We start from the raw sequence: 20663 nt of genomic DNA on the forward strand, positions 1-20663 counted from the left end.
TATCAAAATAAAACAATAAGGAGATGAGAATATCCTATAGCCTTGTTATCAATTAGTTTAGAAATGTAGGACGAATCCTCATTTGAGTGGAAGGGGGGAGCTTGTTTTGAAGCAGGGGGGTTTGTTGACAGTTCATTTGTTTTTTTTTCTCTTTCAGTTTCACAATCCATGTTTACATGTCACATCCCCACAGAGCAAGACAGTCAGACACAAGGTGGTTCAGCTTTTCAGCTTACTAGAAAATAAAAACATGGGTGCCTAATAACTAATGTTATGGTTTAGTGTTGCTTTGGGCTATAACGTTTAATGCAAATTCCTTTACTTGGCTTTCAGACGATGGTTTAGCGAGCTAACGTCAAAATAGACCATTTTAAAAAGCCACATTTAAAGATAGCAGCATTACAACCAAAACAATAGCGGATAGATATACAAATAGATATAAGAGCCCGAATAATAAAATCATAAACTTCACTCACAGCTGATTTTGAGCCAGGCTCCTGAGCGCGAAGTTGACTGCGTCGCACAAAAACACGCCCTGGCAAGAGCGGCGCGCATCAATGACGTCTGCTCAACCAGTGTGGTGTGTTACAGTGTAACCATTTGGGGTCACTGTTACAATGAAAATGATATGCCACACATATTATGTGTACTGTTAATCAGACACCAAGAGGACCTACACAGAGCATAAAGGTCTAGCCTACTTATTTCATCTTATAGAAAAAAATCTACGTACAAAAATCGTGTGGGGCCTAGCTAGATTATCTTTATCCACCCACCTTCTGTTGCTTTTAGGAGTAGCTCGTTAAAATCTCATTATATATGGGAGCATAATGGATGTTGTATTGTGTTATTATTTAGTAGACACCCAGAGAGGGTCACACTATAGCTCTAGTTTGGCCCCAGCTGAAATGTAGACCACAGATCTCATACACACCATCCTTGTCCCTGTGTGTGTAAGTCCTGAAGAAGCCGGGCCACGCCACAGGATGCTGTGTTGAAGATGTGGAGCTGGATAGCAGAGGAGCTTATTGAGACAAGGAGTCATGGCAGCGTCAAAGGTGTTAGCTGACAGATAACTGCCTCCCATCATCTCCCCTGGGGCGCGGGGGCGGGGGGTGGGAGGGCGAGAGAGAGGGGAGGAGGGAGGGGAGGGCAGAGAAGGGTGAGGCAGACCAACGGATGGGCCTGGGGCGCTGCGTGGACCTGTCCTGTGGTTGCTAATCTCTCCCTGTCATTCGCCCTGGTCTTCCCAGGCTGAAAGTGTACGCCCGCCCCCAAGCGAGCCCCTGGCAGCCCTGACGCAGAGGAAGGGGAAGGGGAGCGAGATCTCGCCAACGCCATCGCTGCCACCACCAACCTCCTTCTGCACAGCTCCCTTTTCCTCTTGCCCCTTTTTTTCTGGGGGTCCGGAAAACCATAAGCCGCCTGCGTTGCACAATGGGGCTCCCGCCAGGGGCTCGGGGTGAGCTGTGGTCAACTGTGAAAGCCTGTTGACTGACAGAGGCAGGGGAGGAGACGTGTGTTTGAGCTGGAGAGTCACGCAGAGCGCATGTATGGATGCTGTACTGTAGCTCGCTGCTCTGCGCAAGGTTCTCCAGCAGGAACCCCCGGAGAACCCGCCCCCCCACCAGGAGCGGGATGGTTCTACTTCCTGTCGGAACGCTGGCTGCTCGGTATCTCTTGCTGAGGAAGGCCTAGACAAGAGTTTGTAAGGCAGGTTTATTTGCCATTTGTAACAAGTACAGATCCATGGGGTTTCTGGGTCCCTCTCCTCTCCATGGTTGTATTACTCAGTTCCTGACTAAACAATATAAATAATATATGAATATGAATAAATATGAATAAATTGTAAATGCCAACTGTAAATGTGCCAGGTCATGGTAACTGTGTTACCAGAGTGGCGGGTGCTGACGGTTAAGGGGGTGGGGTGGTTTGGGTGTGGGTGTGGGGGGGTAGTAGTAGGAGGTGGGGTGGTTTGGGTGTGGGGGTGGGGGGTAGTAGTAGGGGGTGGGGTGGTTTTGGGTGTGGGTGTGAGGGGTAGTAGTAGGGGGTGGTGTGGGTGTGGGTGTGGGGGTAGTAGTAGGAGGTGGGGTGGTTTGGGTGTGGGGGTTGGGGGTAGTAGTAGGAGGTGGGGTGGTTTGGGTGTGGGTGTGGGGGGTAGTAGTAGGAGGTGGGGTGGTTTGGGTGTGGGTGTGGGGGGTAGTAGTAGGAGGTGGGGTGGTTTGGGTGTGGGTGTGGGGGGTAGTAGTAGGAGGTGGGGTGGTTTGGGTGTGGGTGTGGGGGGTAGTAGTAGGAGGTGGGGTGGTTTGGGGGTGGGGGTGGGGGGTAGTAGTAGGAGGTGGGGTGGTTTGGGTGTGGGGGTGGGGGGTAGTAGTAGGGGGTGGGGTGGTTTGGGTGTGGGTGTGGGGGGTAGTAGTAGGAGGTGGGGTGGTTTGGGTGTGGGTGTGGGGGGTAGTAGTAGGAGGTGGGGTAGTTTGGGTGTGGGGGTGGGGGGTAGTAGTAGGAGGTGGGGTGGTTTGGGTGTGGGTGTGGGGGGTAGTAGTAGGAGGTGGGGTGGTTTGGGTGTGGGGGTGGGGGGTAGTAGTAGGAGGTGGGGTTGTTGTTACCTTACACGTCCAATATTGGTTCTGTGTCAGAGATTGAAGGGGTGAAGGTTAGATGTATTTCAGAGGTAGGAGGGTTAGGATCCTCATTACTGCTGATGGTTGTTGAGACTGTGACCCGCCCGGGGGAAGAAGGTGTCATGGAACCTCTTCCCATGCCTGTTTTTAAACCTCCCTAAATGATCCTGACCCTGTGGGCGTAGACAGTAGATAAGGAATGATGGGATAGCGATGTATGGAAGTGGTGAAGTAGAAACGTCCACGACTGAACCACACTGTGGTGTTGACACTGGTCATGCCTCCCCCATTACATAGACTGGCTTGTCCACACTTCACTAGCCCTAACACCCAGATTGAGAAGAGGGTGCCGGTCATAGAATAAAATGCTTATTAGGCAAGTAATTTGTATATAAATCCATGGTGCCACGTTTATAAACCACACTGACAACAAAAACATTGAACAGGCTTGTCAGAGCAATAGGAACGACCAATTGGAGAAGAGAAAGGAAGCAATTTACTTGGAAATATAATTTTTTATTCATCAGCCCTGGTCACTTAAAACAGACAGTAGACCAAAGGAGTAGATAAGTTCAAAGTTCAAATCACAGATAACCTCACATACTGTACAGCGACCTATACATTATGAGTCATTTCAGTTCATGGTCTCCATGGAAACAGATCAGATAAGGAGTGGGGTTTTAAAAAGATCATTACACCGGCACATGAATGAATGAATGAATAGTGGTTGAAACAAGCGTTTGAAACAAGCGTTTGAAACATTTGAGTGGTATGGAAAGTGAAACATTTGCATATTTCGGTTGATTAACAGGGTAGTGTATAGAGAGTTCTGCGTAGCATGCTATCCAGACAAAGGCATGATTATACCAGTGGGCTAGTTCTGTTAGGCTAGGGGACCTGCCCAGCCAACTACCATGTCAGAAGCCCACAGCAAACACGAACTACTTCGTAGGTGTAGTAACAAAACAAAAGCATGTATGAAACATTCTCCTTATAATAGCATAGGTTCATTATCATTCTGTTGAATTTCAATCATTAGCCACTGTTTTTATAATCCCTGAGACACTCCACAGGTCACTTCAAAAAATTAGTAAAGTAATATACAAAAATGTCATACAAAATGGCAATTGTAAAAGTCATGGGTGAATTAGCTCTCTTGGTGGATTGAATCCCATGGAATCATCCCATAATTATAAATGTCAACCATGCAGTGCGCCAAGCAAGCTAAGTCAATTACACCCCAGGTATTTGAATATGAGTACGCTCTCCCTCTCACACCAGCGTCGGCACCATGCCCGAGGACGGATGGTAGGAGGAGTACAGTCTGCCGGAGGAGGAGTGGAGAGGAGACGGAGAGAGGGATGACGGAGAGAGAGAAGGGAGGAGGTGGGAGGAGGTGGAGGAGGGGTAGTTGTAGGAGAGCAGGGGTCCGGGCGGCAGGAGGTAGGGATTGGTGGGCTCCTCCGGCCCTGTTTCCGACACTCCTCCTGCGTTCCTCCGGGACTTCCTGTTTTTACTGGACACCTTCCTGTTCCTGGTCTGGATGGCCTCCTTCTTCATGGTCAAGGGACGGTTTACCTGGGGAGAGGAGAGAAGGAAAGAGGAGAGGAGAGGAGAAGAGAGGGAAGGAGAGCAAGAGAGAGGAGATGCAGGGAGAGGAGAGGAGGAGAGAGGAGAGGAAGGGAGAGGAGAGAAGGAAAGAGGAGAGGAGAGGAGAAGAGAGGGAAGGAGAGCAGAAGAGAGATGCAGGGAGAGGAGAGGAGGAGAGAGGAGAGGAAGGGAGAGGAGAGGAGGAGGAGAGAGGAGAGGAGAGGAGAAGAGAGGAGGAGGAAAGAGGAGAGGAGAAGAGAGGAGGAGGAGAGAGGAGAGGAGAGGAGAAGAGAAAGAAGGAGAGCAGAAGAGAGGATATGCAGGGAGAGGAGAGGAGGAGAGAGGAGAGGAAGGGAGAGGAGAGGAGGAGGAGAGAGGAGAGGAAAGGAGAAGAGAGGAGGAGGAGAGGAGAAGAGAGGGAACAGAAGAGAGCAGAAGAGAGGAGATGCAGGGAGAGGAGAGGAGGAGAGAGGAGAGGAAGGGAGAGGAGAGGAAGGGAGGAGGAGAGAGAGGAAAGGAGAGCAGAAGAGAGGAGATGCAGGGAGAGGAGGATGGGAGAGGAGGAGAGAGGAGAGGAGGAGATAGGAGAAAGGAGAGAGGAGAGGAGGATATAGGAGAAAGGAGAGAGGAGAGGAGGTATATCATCAAACACACTTAGAAAAAAGTCTGGAAACTAAACTTCGGTCATCCCTGCAAGAGATCCCTTTGTTCCCAGTTGAGCCTTTTCTTGATGAAATGGTTCTAGCCAGTGGCCTCTCTATCGCCACACACACACACACATACCCGCACACGCACACACACACACACACACACACACACACACACACCCAGCCTGTCCATTCCTTACGTGGTGTAGCTTGTAGTAGAGTCCACAGGCGTTGCACACCGGCTCCCCGCTGGCGTTGCGTCTCCACAGTGTGGTCAAGGTGGTCTGGCAGTTGGCGCAGTGGGTGCCCTCTCGCTTGCTCACCATCTGCAGGGGACACGACGGACGGAGACTCACCTCAGGAGCTACACGCTAGCATCAGTCAGGTGCTACACGCTAGCATCAGTCAGGAGCTACACGCTAGCATCAGTCAGGAGCTACACGCTAGCATCAGTCAGGAGCTACACGCTAGCATCAGTCAGGAGCTACACGCTAGCATCAGTCAGGAGCTACACGCTAGCATCAGTCAGGAGCTACACGCTAGCATCAGTCAGGAGCTACACGCTAGCATCAGTCAGGAGCTACACGCTAGCATCAGTCAGGAGCGAGTGTTTTGAATGCAGACCAGACTGTCACTTTGGGACGCCAAAACCCAGCAACACTAGCACTTGTTCGACTGACACCTCCGGCCGACACTTCCAACTGACACCTCCAATCGACACTTCCAACTGACACCTCCAACAGGCACTTGCGTCTGTTTGGACAGTCAGACTGAACTCTGGGGTTCCAACTTCCAACCCACCACTCTCTTCTTGGGCCGGATCAGAGGTCGGTTCTGCCCGTTGGTCTTGTGGTACAGTCCGCAGGCATTGCACAGGTAGTGGCCCGTACCATCCCGCCGCCACAGGGGGGTGGCGGTGGCTCCGCAGTTCACACACTCGCGGTCCTCTGTCACGGCACAGAGAACAGAGCAGCGGGTTAGGATCCACACACACACACACACACACACACACACACACACACACACACACACACACACACACACAGAAGAGAGCATAAAACACACACAGATACAGACCAATGTACACACAGCAGCACGCACCTTTGCAGCATCACTCTCCCACACACATACTAGGCTAACACACATGCTCACGCACGCACGCGCACACACACACACACACACACACACACACACACACACACACACACACACACACACAGTTCTGACCTGGCGGGGAGATGCTGATCTTGTGCAGGTGGGAGGAGTACAGGGGGTAGCCCAGCCCCCCCGTGGAGGAGGGGTAGAGGGCGGCCGGGGGGTAGTCCTGGGGGAAGGCCGAGGAGTAGGGGCTGTAAGAGCCGTAGTAGTCCAGGGCACGGGGGTAGGAGTGGGCCCCGGGGGGACCGTAGCCCTCGGCCCCGGCCGCGCTGAGGGTGAGGAAGACGCCCCCCCCGTCCCCCTCGCCAGGACTCAGCCTGCCCCCCAGGGCCTCCTGGAGCCGGGGGCTCCCCTGGCAGTCGTACCCCGGGGACGGCTGCTCGACCCTGGGGTCGGCCGAGGACGTCTTGGGGGAGAAGGAGGCGGGGGTCTGGAGGTGCCCGGCGCCACAGGCCTTGGAGAAGGGGAGGCCGCCGTGCCAGGAGGTGGAGAGGGGGGAGGTGAAGGAGGAGGCCAGGTATTGGCTTCCGGAGCTTTCCAGCCACGAGCCCCCGCTGGTGTTCATGGAGGAGTACATCTGGTGAGCTAGCACGGAGAAGGAGACGGGGTTTAGGATTGGTTGAGGCAGGACCGAGTTAGTAACCTTGTGTGTGTGTGTGTGTGTGTGTGTGTTCATCTGTTTACCTGGGCTGTGTGTGTACGTCGGTCGACTGTGGCTACTGCTGGAGAGGCAGGAAGGGAGGCTAGCTAGCTCGGACTGCGCTGTGTGGTACTGGGACTGGGTCTGGGTCTGGGGTTCTGCCTCAGAGGACAGCAGGGCCGGAGAGCCCCAGCTGGTGGACTCTGCGGAGGCTTCCATCGGCGTGCCGGTCTGGCCGGGCCTGGTCGGACGACCGACGTCCACGCTGGCGCACCTGGATCAAACACCATCAGCAAACACCGTCACGTATTTGGGCTGCACTTGATTCAGCCCAGACCCAGTGACATCAAATCAAGTGAACAGCCCCAAAAGTGCAATAAAACACCTCAGCTACTTTCAATGTATCGTTCCCAGGACTAGCCACCAGGCCACAGCTGGCTCTCTGCAGGGACAAGTCAACGGTGCACACCTGGGTATGTGAGACTAATCTAATAACGGAAATAATTGACTAAATATCTACCAACTGTCTTTAATGAGACAGTGGAGTGAAGTTGACCTGAGTCCATGGAGATGCTCTGTGCCCTCAGCTGTGCCCTCAGCTTGGTCACGCCCTCAGAGGCCCCAGTACATCCAGAACAGCGCTGCTAGGATCCTGATGAGGGCGCGCAAATACGACCACATCACCCCCGTCCTTAAGTCGCTCACTCAGAGTTGAATTCAAGGTCTCCCTCCTCACCCACTAGTGCATATACGGAAATGCACCCCCCCCCACCTCAAGGAACTCCTCACCCCTCAGACCGCCTCACGCACCCTCCGCTCCTCCCCTGCCAACCTCCTCAAACCCCCTGGGTTCGAGCTAAACACCCCCCCCCCAACCACCTCAGGGAACCTCAGTCTGTGGGTACTTTCAAGAAAGACCTTAAAACCCACCTCTTCACAAAAGCTTTCTGTTGACCGTTCTCTCGTGTCATTTTCACCTTTTATGTGCCATGTAATGCTTGCTTCATGTTGTTATTATTATTATTGTATTATTATTATTGTATATTTGTATTATTGTAATATCTATTATTGTACTAATGTGTTGGATGTGACTTGGTTGTGGATGTATTGGATGTGTAATGGATGTGGAGCCTGGATGAATGTACTACATTGTTGTTTTTAACCTCTGTTTTATAGCACTTTGAGATTTCTCGGAATGTAAAGTGCACTATAAATAAAATGTATTATTATTATTATTATTATTATTACTACAGTTACACATAGTGTATGTAGCGTCAACAGGGTCACGATCGTTGGTGTTCTGTATTTCACGTTTGTCATGTCATCAGCACAACAGAGGATGTCTGTTTTGAAACTACAGTGATAAAAAATAGACTCTGCAAACAAAGTATCTACCGTGTTCTGTAATAAGTATATTGTTATAGTTTATATAAATAAAAAATGTGATACTGTACTCACAGAATGTATGATTGATCCCGGATTCCCGTCCTTCAGGTGCAGAAGAGAGGTCTCCCCAAGCAGGTGGAGGAGAGGGCAGTTTTCAGGTTAGACAATCCAGGAGAGAGAGAGAGGGAGGGAGAAAGAAAGAGAGAGAGAGAGAGAGGGAGAGAGTGTCAGAGAGAGAAAGACAGGGAGATAAAGAGCGATATGTGTCTGGCATGGAGCACTCCAGGGTACACTAGTACACACTGCTTGGTTTGGGGTTAACTAACTCTGAGGTTAGGGGAGGGGAAGTGTGGGAGGGATGAGGGCACGTGTGTGTGTGTGTGTGTGTATGTGTGTGTGTGTGTGTGTGTGTGTGTGTGTGTGTGTGCATGGGTGAGAGAGTTTTTTTTTAAAGACCAGCTTCTCGCTCCCGCTGATGTCAGTTCTTCAGAACATATTTCTTCACTCAGTGGTTCCTCTCATAACATGCTATTGCACGAATGACAACCAACTTATGTAGTGTGATACATGACATGTGCGCGGGGGCCTCATCCATTTTAGGATTTCTCGCCCACAAGACAACGTGTGCAAAATAGATTTTCAGCGATGTCGAAAATTACTATAGAATCTATTAATGTCCCATCCCATCGTTAACCATCTGCTGTGCTTACATGTCAAAGTGAGGCATTTGACAATACTGCAAGAAACCTGTCCATTTGACTGTAACAGTCTCGGCACAATGGAGGCTCTATCCCTATATGGTGATATAGAATGCTGCCATTAGAATAAACTGTTACTGAACACGTATGGCCCGTACAGAACACAAAGGAAGATAAAAGCTACAACTTGAGCAGTTGAGTGAAGGCCAGTCAGCGATGCAAATGGCGCCGACCACGAACCCGGGCAGAGATACGGCGAGGCCTGGGCAGACAGAGGGACGACTGTGAGGGACGGCCATTTGCTTAACAAACGACGGTGGACGGCTCTGCGGTCAGTTAGCTTTCAGGGAAATTAGAGTCAAGTCAAGTCAAGTCACCTTTATTTGTGTAGCGCATTCACAACAGCTGCGGCTGAACCAAAGTGCTTCACAGGTACAACACAGGTAAAACATAGAGCAAAAAAATACAAATACAGAACATAAAAAGTGCAAATACAAATACGTAATACAAAATAACAGTGCAGCATAATCCAAAATGAATTAAAAAGAGACTAAAATAGCAACAGTTGGATTACCAGGAGGCAGGCTCAACTCTGTTCGGAGGCCGGGGAGAAAAGATGGGTCTTTAGCAGGGACTTAAATGCCCCCAGGCTCTGGGCTGACCTTCAATCAATCAACCAAAGCTTTATTTGTATAGCGCATTTCATACCCAGAGGCAACACAATGCGCTTTGAAGAGAACAAGGGAGGTGGGCATACGACCCACCTCTACATATTCCAGAGCGGTCTTGGGCCTGGACCTGGGTACCTCCAGCAGCTGTTGGTCGGCTGACCTTCGGGCTCTGGATGGGGTACGGTGACGCAGGAGCTCGGTGAGGTACAGTGGAGCCAGGCCATTTAGTGATTTAAAAACAGTTTAAAATCATGACGATAACGGACAGAGAGCCAGCGGAGCGAGCCCAGGACTGGGGAGATGTGTTCACGCGTCTTTGTGCTGGCGAGGAGTCGAGCGGCCGCGTTTTGGACGAGCTTCAGGTGGCGGAGCGACGACTGACCAACGCCAGCATGTAGCGCGTTACGGTAGGCGAGCTATGTTGTAATAAAGCCGTGAATCACTCTCTCTAGGTCGCTCTGGGAGAGATAGGCCTCGGTCTTAGCTAGGGTTCTAAGATGGAAAAAGCTGTTTCTAACCAGATCTGACCTGTTTATATATTTTTTACGTTGATGTTAGGGTCCAGAGGACGTAGGGCGTTGACGAAAGGGACCGGAGAGGTGTTGCCAAATATGATGATCTCGGTCTTGCTCTCGTTTAGGTTGAGGAAGTTAGCACTCATCCATGATTTAATGTCGGCTAGGTAATCTAGCAGTGTCTGTAGTGTGATCTGACCTTTGGCCTTTAGAGCTGAGTAGATCTGAACGTTGTTGGCGAAGCAGTGGAAGGATATGTTGTGTTTGGCCAGGATAGCAAGTACAGAAGGAAGATGAAGGGACCTAATATTGACCCTTGAGGAACCCCCCAGGTAAGAGGGGCCACGGAAGAGAGGAACTCTCCTAGCTGCACAGGGAAACTCTGGTCGGTTAGGTAGGACTGGAACCAGCTTAAGGCCACACCTGAGATGCCCACGTCCTGCTCGAGCCGTGAGAGGAGGGTCATGTGATCCACCGAATCGAAGGCGGCTGTGAGGTCTAGGAGCACCAGGATCAAGGAGGAGAAGGAGGAGGAGAGGAGGTGGAAAGTGAAGGAGATATTACAATTCGTGTCATTTTAGTACCAGAGTCCCTCTGAGGGAAACTTCTTACAGGGCATGGCGCACATGAATACCTCTGGTGAGGACGAGGGTGGGGGGTTTACGAGACGCGCCAAAATATTTCATTCTCCGTTCAGGTAAATGTGCACGAGCGTATGTTTATTCTGCTCAAAACACTGTCTGGTTCCAGTATATTCAACATGTAGGTGGGAGAGAGAGAGACACAGAAATTGGACAAATTATAACAATCACCAGAAGTCCTGGTGATAGACCAATTTGCATGTTTAAGAGATTAAGAGCCAAGAAATAGTTTCCTTTCTAGCTTTTGAACAAGGAAGCCACACGAAGCTGTCTTGTTACGTTTCAGTCCAGATGAACAGGCTTCCGAGCGCCCTTCCTTCTCCCACTAGGTCCTCGTCCCTTTGTCTCACTCAACTGCAGATCTGACAGGACTTGGATAGGCTAAACAAAACGCCCAGCTCTGCCCGCGGCTGCTCCAAGCAGGTCGGACGTTCTCCATTTTGTTTCTACCTCCACACACCTGTCCAGATCTATACTGGTGTCTAGCGTGGGGGGCCGGTGTGTGCCGGGGGGGGGGTGCCGGGCTGGGAGGGTCCAGGGGAGGAGAGCAGCGGTTGGTTCTGGGAGGACGGAAGGGAAGGATGTGTTCGAGTCTAGGGAGGGACGTGGCTGCTTGGCTCTGATAAGACCGTTATCACTGGGAGACAGCAGGCAGACGGACCGGGCTGCTGTTACACTCACAACGGACACACTGCACAAACAAACACGCACCAACACCGTCCTATACACTAGAACAGGCCTATACACTAGAACAGTCCTATACACTAGAACAGTCCTATACACTAGAACAGTCCTGTACACTAGAACAGTCCTATACACTAGAACAGTCTAATACACTAGAACAGTTCTATACACTAGACTAGAACAGTCCTATACACTAGACTAGAACAGTCCTATACACTAGACTAGAACAGTCCTATACACTAGAACAGTCCTATACACTAGACTAGAACAGTCCTATACACTAGAACAGTCCTATACACTAGAACAGTCCTATACACAAGACTAGAACAGTCCTATACACTAGACTAGAACAGTCCTATACACTAGACTAGAACAGTCCTATACACTAGAACAGTCCTATACACTAGACTAGAACAGTACTATACACTAGAACAGTCCTATACACTAGAACAGTCCTATACACTAGAACAGTCCTATACACTAGAACAGTCCTATACACTAGACTAGAACAGTCCTATACACTAGACTAGAACAGTCCTATACACTAGAACAGTCCTATACACTAGACTAGAACAGTCCTATACACTAGACTAGAACAGTCCTATACACTAGACTAGAACAGTCCTATACACTAGAACAGTCCTATACACTAGCACAGTCCTATACACTAGACTAGAACAGTCCTATATACTAGAACAGTCCTATACACTAGAACAGTCCTATACACTAGAACAGTCCTATACACTAGACTAGAACAGTCCTATATACTAGAACAGTCCTATACACTAGACTAGAACAGTCCTATACACTAGAACAGTCCTATACACTAGAACAGTCCTATACACTAGAACAGTCCTATACACTAGACTAGAACAGTCCTATACACTAGAACAGTCCTATACACTAGACTAGAACAGTCCTATACACTAGAACAGTCCTATACACTAGAACAGTCCTATACACTAGAACAGTCCTATACACTAGACTAGAACAGTCCTATACACTAGAACAGTCCTATACACTAGACTAGAACAGTCCTATATACTAGCACAGTCCTATACACTAGACTAGAACAGTCCTATATACTAGAACAGTCCTATACACTAGAACAGTCCTATACACTAGACTAGAACAGTCCTATACACTAGACTAGAACAGTCCTATATACTAGAACAGTCCTATACACTAGAACAGTCCTATACACTAGAACAGTCATATACACTAGACTAGAACAGTCCTATATACTAGAACAGTCCTATACACTAGACTAGAACAGTCCTATACACTAGAACAGTCCTATACACTAGAACAGTCCTATACACTAGAACAGTCCTATACACTAGACTAGAACAGTCCTATACACTAGAACAGTCCTATACACTAGACTAGAACAGTCTAATACACTAGAACAGTCCTATACACTAGAACAGTCCTATACACTAGAACAGACCTGTACACTAGAACAGTCCTATACACTAGAACAGTCTAATACACTAGAACAGTCTAATACACTAGAACAGTCCTATACACTATAACAGTCCTATACACTAGACTAGAACAGTCCTATACACTAGAACAGTCCTGTACACTAGAACAGTCCTATACACTAGAACAGTCTAATACACTAGAACAGTCCTATACACTAGAACAGTCCTATACACTAGACTAGAACAGTCCTATACACTAGAACAGTCCTGTACACTAGAACAGTCCTATACACTAGAACAGTCTAATACACTAGAACAGTTCTATACACTAGACTAGAACAGTCCTATACACTAGACTAGAACAGTCCTATACACTAGACTAGAACAGTCCTATATACTAGAACAGTCCTATACACTAGAACAGCCCTATACACTAGACTAGGACAGGCCTATACACTAGAACAGCCCTATACACTAGAACAGTCCTATACACTAGAACAGTCCTATACACTAGAACAGTCCTATATACTAGAACAGTCCTATACACTAGAACAGTCCTATACACTAGAACAGTCCTATACACTAGAACAGTCCTATATACTAGAACAGTCCTATATACTAGAACAGTCCTATACACTAGAACAGTCCTATACACTAGACTAGAACAGTCCTATACACTAGACTAGAACAGTCCTATACACTAGAACAGTCCTATACACTAGAACAGTCCTATACACTAGAACAGTCCTACACACTAGAACAGTCCTATACACTAGAACAGTCCTGTACACTAGAACAGTCCTATACACTAGAACAGTCCTATACACTAGAACAGTCCTATACACTAGACTAGAACAGTCCTATACACTAGACTAGAACAGTCCTGTACACTAGACTAGAACAGTCCTATACACTAGAACAGTCCTATACACTAGAACAGCCCTATACACTAGAACAGTCCTGTACACTAGAACAGTCCTATACACTAGACTAGAACAGTCCTGTACACTAGAACAGTCCTATACACTAGAACAGTCCTATACACTAGAACAGTCCTATACACTAGACTAGAACAGTCCTATACACCAGACTAGAACAGTCCTATATACTAGACTAGAACAGTCCTATACACTAGAACAGTCCTATACACTAGACTAGAACAGTCTAATACACTAGAACAGTCCTATACACTAGACTAGAACAGTCCTATACACTAGAACAGTCCTATACACTAGACTAGAACAGTCTAATACACTAGAACAGTCCTATACACTAGAACAGTCATATACACTAGACTAGAACAGTACTATACACTAGAACAGTCCTATACACTAGACTAGAACAGTCTAATACACTAGAACAGTCCTATACACTAGAACAGTCCTATACACTAGAACAGTCCTATACACTAGAACAGTCCTATACACTAGACTAGAACAGTCCTATACACTAGAACAGTCCTATACACTAGAACAGTCCTATACACTAGAACAGTCCTATACACTAGAACAGTCATATACACTAGAACAGTCCTATACACTAGAACAGTCCTATACACTAGAACAGTCCTATACACTAGACTAGAACAGTCTAATACACTAGAACAGTCCTATACACTAGAACAGTCCTATACACTAGAACAGTCCTATACACTAGACTAGAACAGTCCTATATACTAGACTAGAACAGTCCTATACACTAGAACAGTCCTATACACTAGACTAGAACAGTCTAATACACTAGAACAGTCCTATACACTAGACTAGAACAGTCTAATACACTAGAACAGTCCTATACACTAGACTAGAACAGTCCTATACACTAGAACAGTCCTATACACTAGAACAGTCCTATACACTAGACTAGAACAGTCCTATACACTAGAACAGTCCTATACACTAGACTAGAACAGTCCTATACACTAGAACAGTCCTATACACTAGAACAGTCCTATACACTAGAACAGTCCTATACACTAGACTAGAACAGTCCTATACACTAGAACAGTCCTATACACTAGACTAGAACAGTCCTATACACTAGAACAGTCCTATACACTAGACTAGAACAGTCCTATACACTAGAACAGTCCTATACACTAGACTAGAACAGTACTATACACTAGAACAGTCCTATACACTAGAACAGTCCTATACACTAGACTAGAACAGTCCTATACACTAGACTAGAACAGTCTTATACACTAGACTAGAACAGTTCTATACACTAGACTAGAACAGTCCTATACACTAGACTAGAACAGTCCTATATACTAGACTAGAACAGTCCTATACACTAGAACAGTCCTATACACTAGAACAGTCCTATACACTAGAACAGTCCTATACACTAGAACAGTCCTATACACTAGACTAGAACAGTCCTATACACTAGAACAGTACTATACACTAGAACAGTCCTATACACTAGACTAGAACAGTCCTATACACTAGAACAGTCTAATACACTAGACTAGAACACAGGGGTGGTACATTAATGAGGACTGGTCCACTTCACTCAAACCCTTTTTAGAATGCAGACACAGAACTCTTCTGAATGACATCATATTTAGATTTATTTACAAAATACATCCGAGAGATTTAGAGGAGAGTTCTCTCAACTCCCAGATGGTCCACAGTATAAAATAAATAATCTACTGTATATAGATATTCTTTGACGGTGTAAACACTGCAGATGGAAGAGAGTAAACAAACATACAAACAAATCACACATTCTACGAGGGGCAGGGTCTACCAAAAGAGCCCTCCCTCCACCTGCCCCCAGACTCTGGAGAGAAATGAGATATGGAGGGATGAGATATAGGGATGAGAGATAGAGGGATGAGAGATAGAGGTATAAGAGAGGAATGGGAGATAGAGGGATGCGAGATAGAGGGATGAGATAGAGAGATGAGATAGAGAGATGAGAGATAGAGGAATGAGAGAGAGAGGAATGAGAGAGACAGAGAGATGGGAGAGAGGGATAAGAGAGGGATGAGAGATAGAGATTGAGATAGATAGATGGGAGAGAGAGGGATGAGATAGTGATGAGATATGGAGGGATGAGATAGAAGGATGAGACGGAGGGGATGAGGTAGAGGGATGAGAGACGGGGGGGTGAGGTAGAGGGATGAGACGGAGGGGATGAGGTAGAGGGATGAGAGACGGAGGGGTGAGGTAGAGGGATGAGGGCCGGAGGGGATGAGGTAGAGGGATGAGAGACGGGGGGATGAGGTAGAGGGATGAGAGACGGAGGGGATGAGGTAGAGGGATGAGACGGAGGGTTGAGGTAGAGGGATGAGAGACGGAGGGTGTGACGAGAGGGACAGACAGACGGGGCGGAGGTGTGAGATGAAGCGGCGCGCGACGGGGGGGAGGAGCAGGAGCAGACAGAGGAGGGTCACAGGCGCCAGGCGTGCCCTCGTACGAGCGCGGGGTCCACCAGGCTCTCCTGCAGGGGCAGGTCCACGCTGAACTCGGCGGGGGGCTGCAGCCGCTGGCGGGACGGCCTCCCCCGGCGCTGGGGGATGGGCAGCTCCGAGTGGTGGGCCGGCAGGGGGTCCGTGAAGAAGTAGGGGTGGAGGAGGGCCTGGAGAGGGGGGGGGAGAATCGTCCATAGGGGGAGAGAGAGGAGGGAGAGAGAGAGAGAGAGAGAGAGAGAGAGGAGAGAGAGAGACAGATCTAATTTCTGCTTTCAAACCAAGGTGCATTGGTCGTTTTCATCCCTTTTTCTGACGTTCTAACGTGACGTTCTAGCGTGACGTTCTAGCGTGACGTTCTAGCGTGATGTTCTAGCGTGACGTTCTAACATGACGTTCTAGCGTGACGTTCTAGCGTGACGTTCTAGCGTGACGTTCTGGCGCTGCCGGACCTGCTGGCCGCTGATGCGCTGTTTGGAGGGGTAGACCAGGAAGCGGTTGAGCAGGTCGATGGCCTGGGCCGAGGTGTCCGGAACGATCTCCTCCAGAGGGATGGGAGGGTTCTCCTTAAACGTGATCTTGTTATAGTCTGGAAGCTCCGTGATCTCCTGGGGAGCAGAGGGTAGGGGAGGAGAGGAGAGGAGGAGAGGAGAGAATAGAAGAGAGGAGTAGAGGAGAAGAGAGGAGAAGAGAGAAGAGTAGAGTAGAGTAGAGGAGAGGAGATAAGAAAAGAGGAGTAGAGGAGAGGAGAGGAGAAAGGAGAGTAGAGGAGAGGAGAAGAGTAGAGTAGAGTCGAGAGGAGAGTAGAAGAGAGAAGAGGAGGAGAGGAGCATAGAGGAGAGGAGAAGAGAGGAGGGGAGTAGAGGAGAAGAGTGTAGAGTAAAGGAGAGTAGGGTACAGTGGAGAGCAGAGGAAAGGAGTGGAGGGTAGGTGGGGAGAGGAGAGGAGAAGTGAGGTGAGAAGGGGAGGGGAGAGGAGAGGTGAGGTGAGGAGAAGTGAGGTGAGGTGAGTTGAGGAGAGGAGAGGAGAGGAGAGGAGAGGAGAGGAGAGGAGAGGAGAGGAGAGGAGAGGAGAGGAGAGGAGAGGAGAGGAGAGGAGAGGAGAGGAGAGGAGAGGAGAGGAGAAGTCATATCCCCATATATAAACCCATAGTATGAAGGTCGGCGGTCTGAGTGTGCGGCGGGCGACCTCACCGGCCAGACCCTCTGGTTGGGCGTCCCCAGGACCCTGAGCACACAGCACAGCTGCTCGATGTCGTTCTCTCCAGGGAACAGGGGGGAGCTGTTCAACAGCTCCCCGAAAATACACCCCACCGCCCTGGGGACAGGAGAGCACGGCCGGGGTCAGCGAGAGACCTCCACCATAAACCAACATGATCTGTACGTTAGTGACAGATTCATTGTCAAGTGTCATTCCTTTTTCTTGCACTGCTGGGAATCTAGTAGTAAAAACCGACCAATACTGCCCCCTGCTGTACGACTGTGTGTACAGGCGATTAGTGAAACATGGAGGCAGGTTTATGGGGAAATGGAGGCATCTCTCACCAGAGGTCCACGCCTTCGTCGTATTTACGAGCACCATAAAGGAGCTCTGGTGCTCGATACCACCTGGGAACACAGCAAGAGACGTTATTTGTGTGTGTGTGTGTGTGTTTCTAAGTGAGTGAGTGTGTGTTTCTAAGTGAGTGAGTGAGTGAGTGAGTGAGTGAGTGAGTGAGTGAGTGGTTGAGTGAGTGAGTGGTTCAGTGAGTGAGTGAGTGAGTGAGTGAGTGTGTGTGTGTGTGAGTGTGTGTGTGTTTCTAAGTGAGTGAGTGAGTGAGTGAGTGAGTGAGTGTGTGTGTGTGTGTGTGTGTGTGTGTGTGTGTGTGTGTGTGTGTGTGCGCGAGTGTGTGCATGCGTGCGTGCGTGCTTGTGTGAGTGTGTGTGAGTGTGTGTGTGTGTGTGTGTACCTGGTGGCCACCTGGTGGCTGTAAAGTCGTTCCCCGTCGTTGGAGAAGAGCCTGGCCAGGCCGAAATCAGCAATCTTCAGGTGACCAGTAGAGCTGATCAGCAGATTGGCTGGCTTCAGGTCCTGTGTACACACACACACACACACACACACACACACACACACACACACACACACAGTCAGATATAATACACTCAGTAGCGTTAATGTACCTCCATGCGCAGGAACGAAGTCTCACCCGGTGCATGATGGAGTTCTCATGGCAGAAGGCCACTCCCTTCAGCAGCATCATCATGTAACCTTTGACCTGGGACTCCGTCAGGGGCCTCTGGGAGTTCCTGATCACCTCCGAGAGGTCGGAGAGCATGTACTCGAACACCAGCACGAAGCCCGTCCCGTGAGGGAACACATCCTTCAGCTTCACCACCTAGACACGGGGTCACAGGGGTCAACCATGCACACAGTTAGGACTTCAGTTCCATCTAAACGGACGTTCACTCATATGGCATTGAATCTACGGGCGAAGTGTCAAAAAAAAGTCAGGCTTAAAATGAAATGAGTCAGGCTTGAAATCTCTGCTATATAACTTTTTTGTATTCCTTCTATGTATGTTACTCTCCTACTGTATACTATTTGCCCCACTATTTTAAGACTGTATATTAATTTGCCCAGGGACTGCGGGTGGAAATTAGCTGTTTTAGCTATAACCTTGTACAGTGCATCTCTCCCTATTCTATAGGGTAAATGTCTACTGTACCTTGTCCCTGTCTTAAAAATCAATAAAAATCAATCAATCAATCAAAATGGACTGAGAGAGAAGGTTCCGGCTGCCAAACACGTCTTAGACCTTTAGGATGCCCTATGGGGACATTAAATAAATGAGCCTTCATCCATACTCCACTGACTAAACGAACAATGTGACCATCAGTGACTAGACCCGTTCCAGTGTGCCCATTCTCAGGTCATCCACGCCCATTCTCAGGTCATCCACGCCCATCCCTCACATATTGGTTGTCTTCAATCTTCTGAAGAGCCTTGATTTCTCTGAGGGCCTGGTTGGGGATGCCATCCTCCAGTCGCCTCAGTGCCACTTTCTTCAGAGCCACCGTCTCCCCAGTCTGGAACAGAGGAATGACTGTCATTGTCACACAGCTATGCTAGCACAGTGTTATAATGCTAGCATGTTATAATGGTCATTACATTACCTCGATGTGTTTCGCTTTGAAAACAATCCCGTGGGCCCCTTCCCCTATTCTTCCCAATATACTGTACTGGTCCATGTCTGGCTAGTTAGGTTGAGCTGGAGATAGCTAAGCTAGGCTAACTTGTTAGCAGGCTAGCTAGTTAGCCAACTTGGTAAAGTAATCGGCAGGGAGTTCATAAAGATGTATTATTGGTTCTTGAAAATGCAGCTGTAGAGGAGTATTTGTTTCAACATATTCTCTAAACGCTAAATATGATATCTCTCTTTGCTATGGCTTCAAAAGCGACACACTAGATGATTCTGTTTACTAGGACGACGCCGTTACTGTCACGTGATCACAGCATCCTTCCGGGAGGGGCGTGGTCATTCCAGCATCAGCATTCAGAACATCACATGTGGCCCGAACATGGATGAACATAATGGCCACTACAAAACCACTTGTCAACACAAACCATTTCATGTTTAAACATTAGCAGGTGACATCTCTCTAGTCGCTCAACAACTCAACAATCACACAGAATAACTGAACCCAGAGAGGTGGTAAAAAAGATGCACTAAAAAGTTTTATTTTTCCAGAGTAATATTCACAAACAGTTTTGTTAATACCCAAAATGATCAGTTAAATGTCAACTGTTCCATCAGCTGCTGCAACACCGTTCACAACCCATGTCCCATGACATCCCCGCGGACCAGCACCGTTCACAACCCATGTCCCATGACATCCCCGCGGACCAGCGACCGCAGGAGGAACCTCCATGAGGTCTCGACCACCGCAGGAGGAACCTCCATGAGGTCTCGACCACAAACACAGTTGCTATGGAAGATGAGACAAACGCAGGATAACACAAGACATTAAGCAAAGAGACAAATTTCCATTTCATTTATATATCAAGACAAAAAGCAACCAAGAGATGACAAACATGTAAAAACATTTTTGTTACAGATAATTATATAAAAAGGCATTTTAACTTCTTGCTACATGGAGAAACTAATTTACAACTGAGCCCCAAACTCCGGCTGAGCCAATCATTCTTGCCAACTGTCTTTTCTCGTTCAACCGCTAGAAAAAGCTGTGTATCGCCATTCATAAAGACATACATGTCAACTATCCGGAACCGTTTGTCACATTACACAAACTTGCATAACTAAACATTTGTAAAGCAAAGGATACACCAGAAATAAATGTAGAATGGTTATCAACAATGTCTCCAAAATTCAGACCAAAAAGCCCCAGTTTATTTCTGCAAACTTTCTAAAGAAAAAAAAAACCTTGGAAGAAAAGAAAAAAAAAAGAGAAGATTTGGAGATCCATAGTTCAGTTCACAAACGCATTCCTAAAAAAATCCTAGAAAACTGGAAGGGGAGAAGGAGCAAAAGATAGAAAATACGCCTTTTTTTTATGCGAATCACTCCTTT

The 20663-nt window shown here is 48.2% G+C and overlaps 2 protein-coding genes across 2 annotated transcripts in view; one reads left to right on the top strand and one right to left on the bottom strand.

Annotated features, from left to right (window-relative positions):
- Window positions 1–20663, top strand: part of LOC311315538 (voltage-dependent L-type calcium channel subunit alpha-1F-like) — a 167986-nt gene that overhangs the window by 98348 nt on the left and 48975 nt on the right.
- Window positions 16078–19323, bottom strand: cdk20 (cyclin dependent kinase 20; the record flags this gene model as incomplete). Its single annotated transcript, XM_084445910.1, has 8 exons — window positions 16078–16266; window positions 16549–16704; window positions 17290–17413; window positions 17641–17703; window positions 18045–18166; window positions 18282–18470; window positions 19048–19161; window positions 19249–19323. The coding sequence occupies 8 exons, from the start codon at window positions 19321–19323 to the stop codon at window positions 16078–16080; spliced, it is 1032 nt and encodes a 343-aa protein (XP_084302036.1).

This window comes from Borostomias antarcticus (genome assembly GCF_949987555.1).
Source record: "Borostomias antarcticus genome assembly, chromosome: 11".
NCBI classification, from domain to species: domain Eukaryota; kingdom Metazoa; phylum Chordata; class Actinopteri; order Stomiiformes; family Stomiidae; genus Borostomias; species Borostomias antarcticus.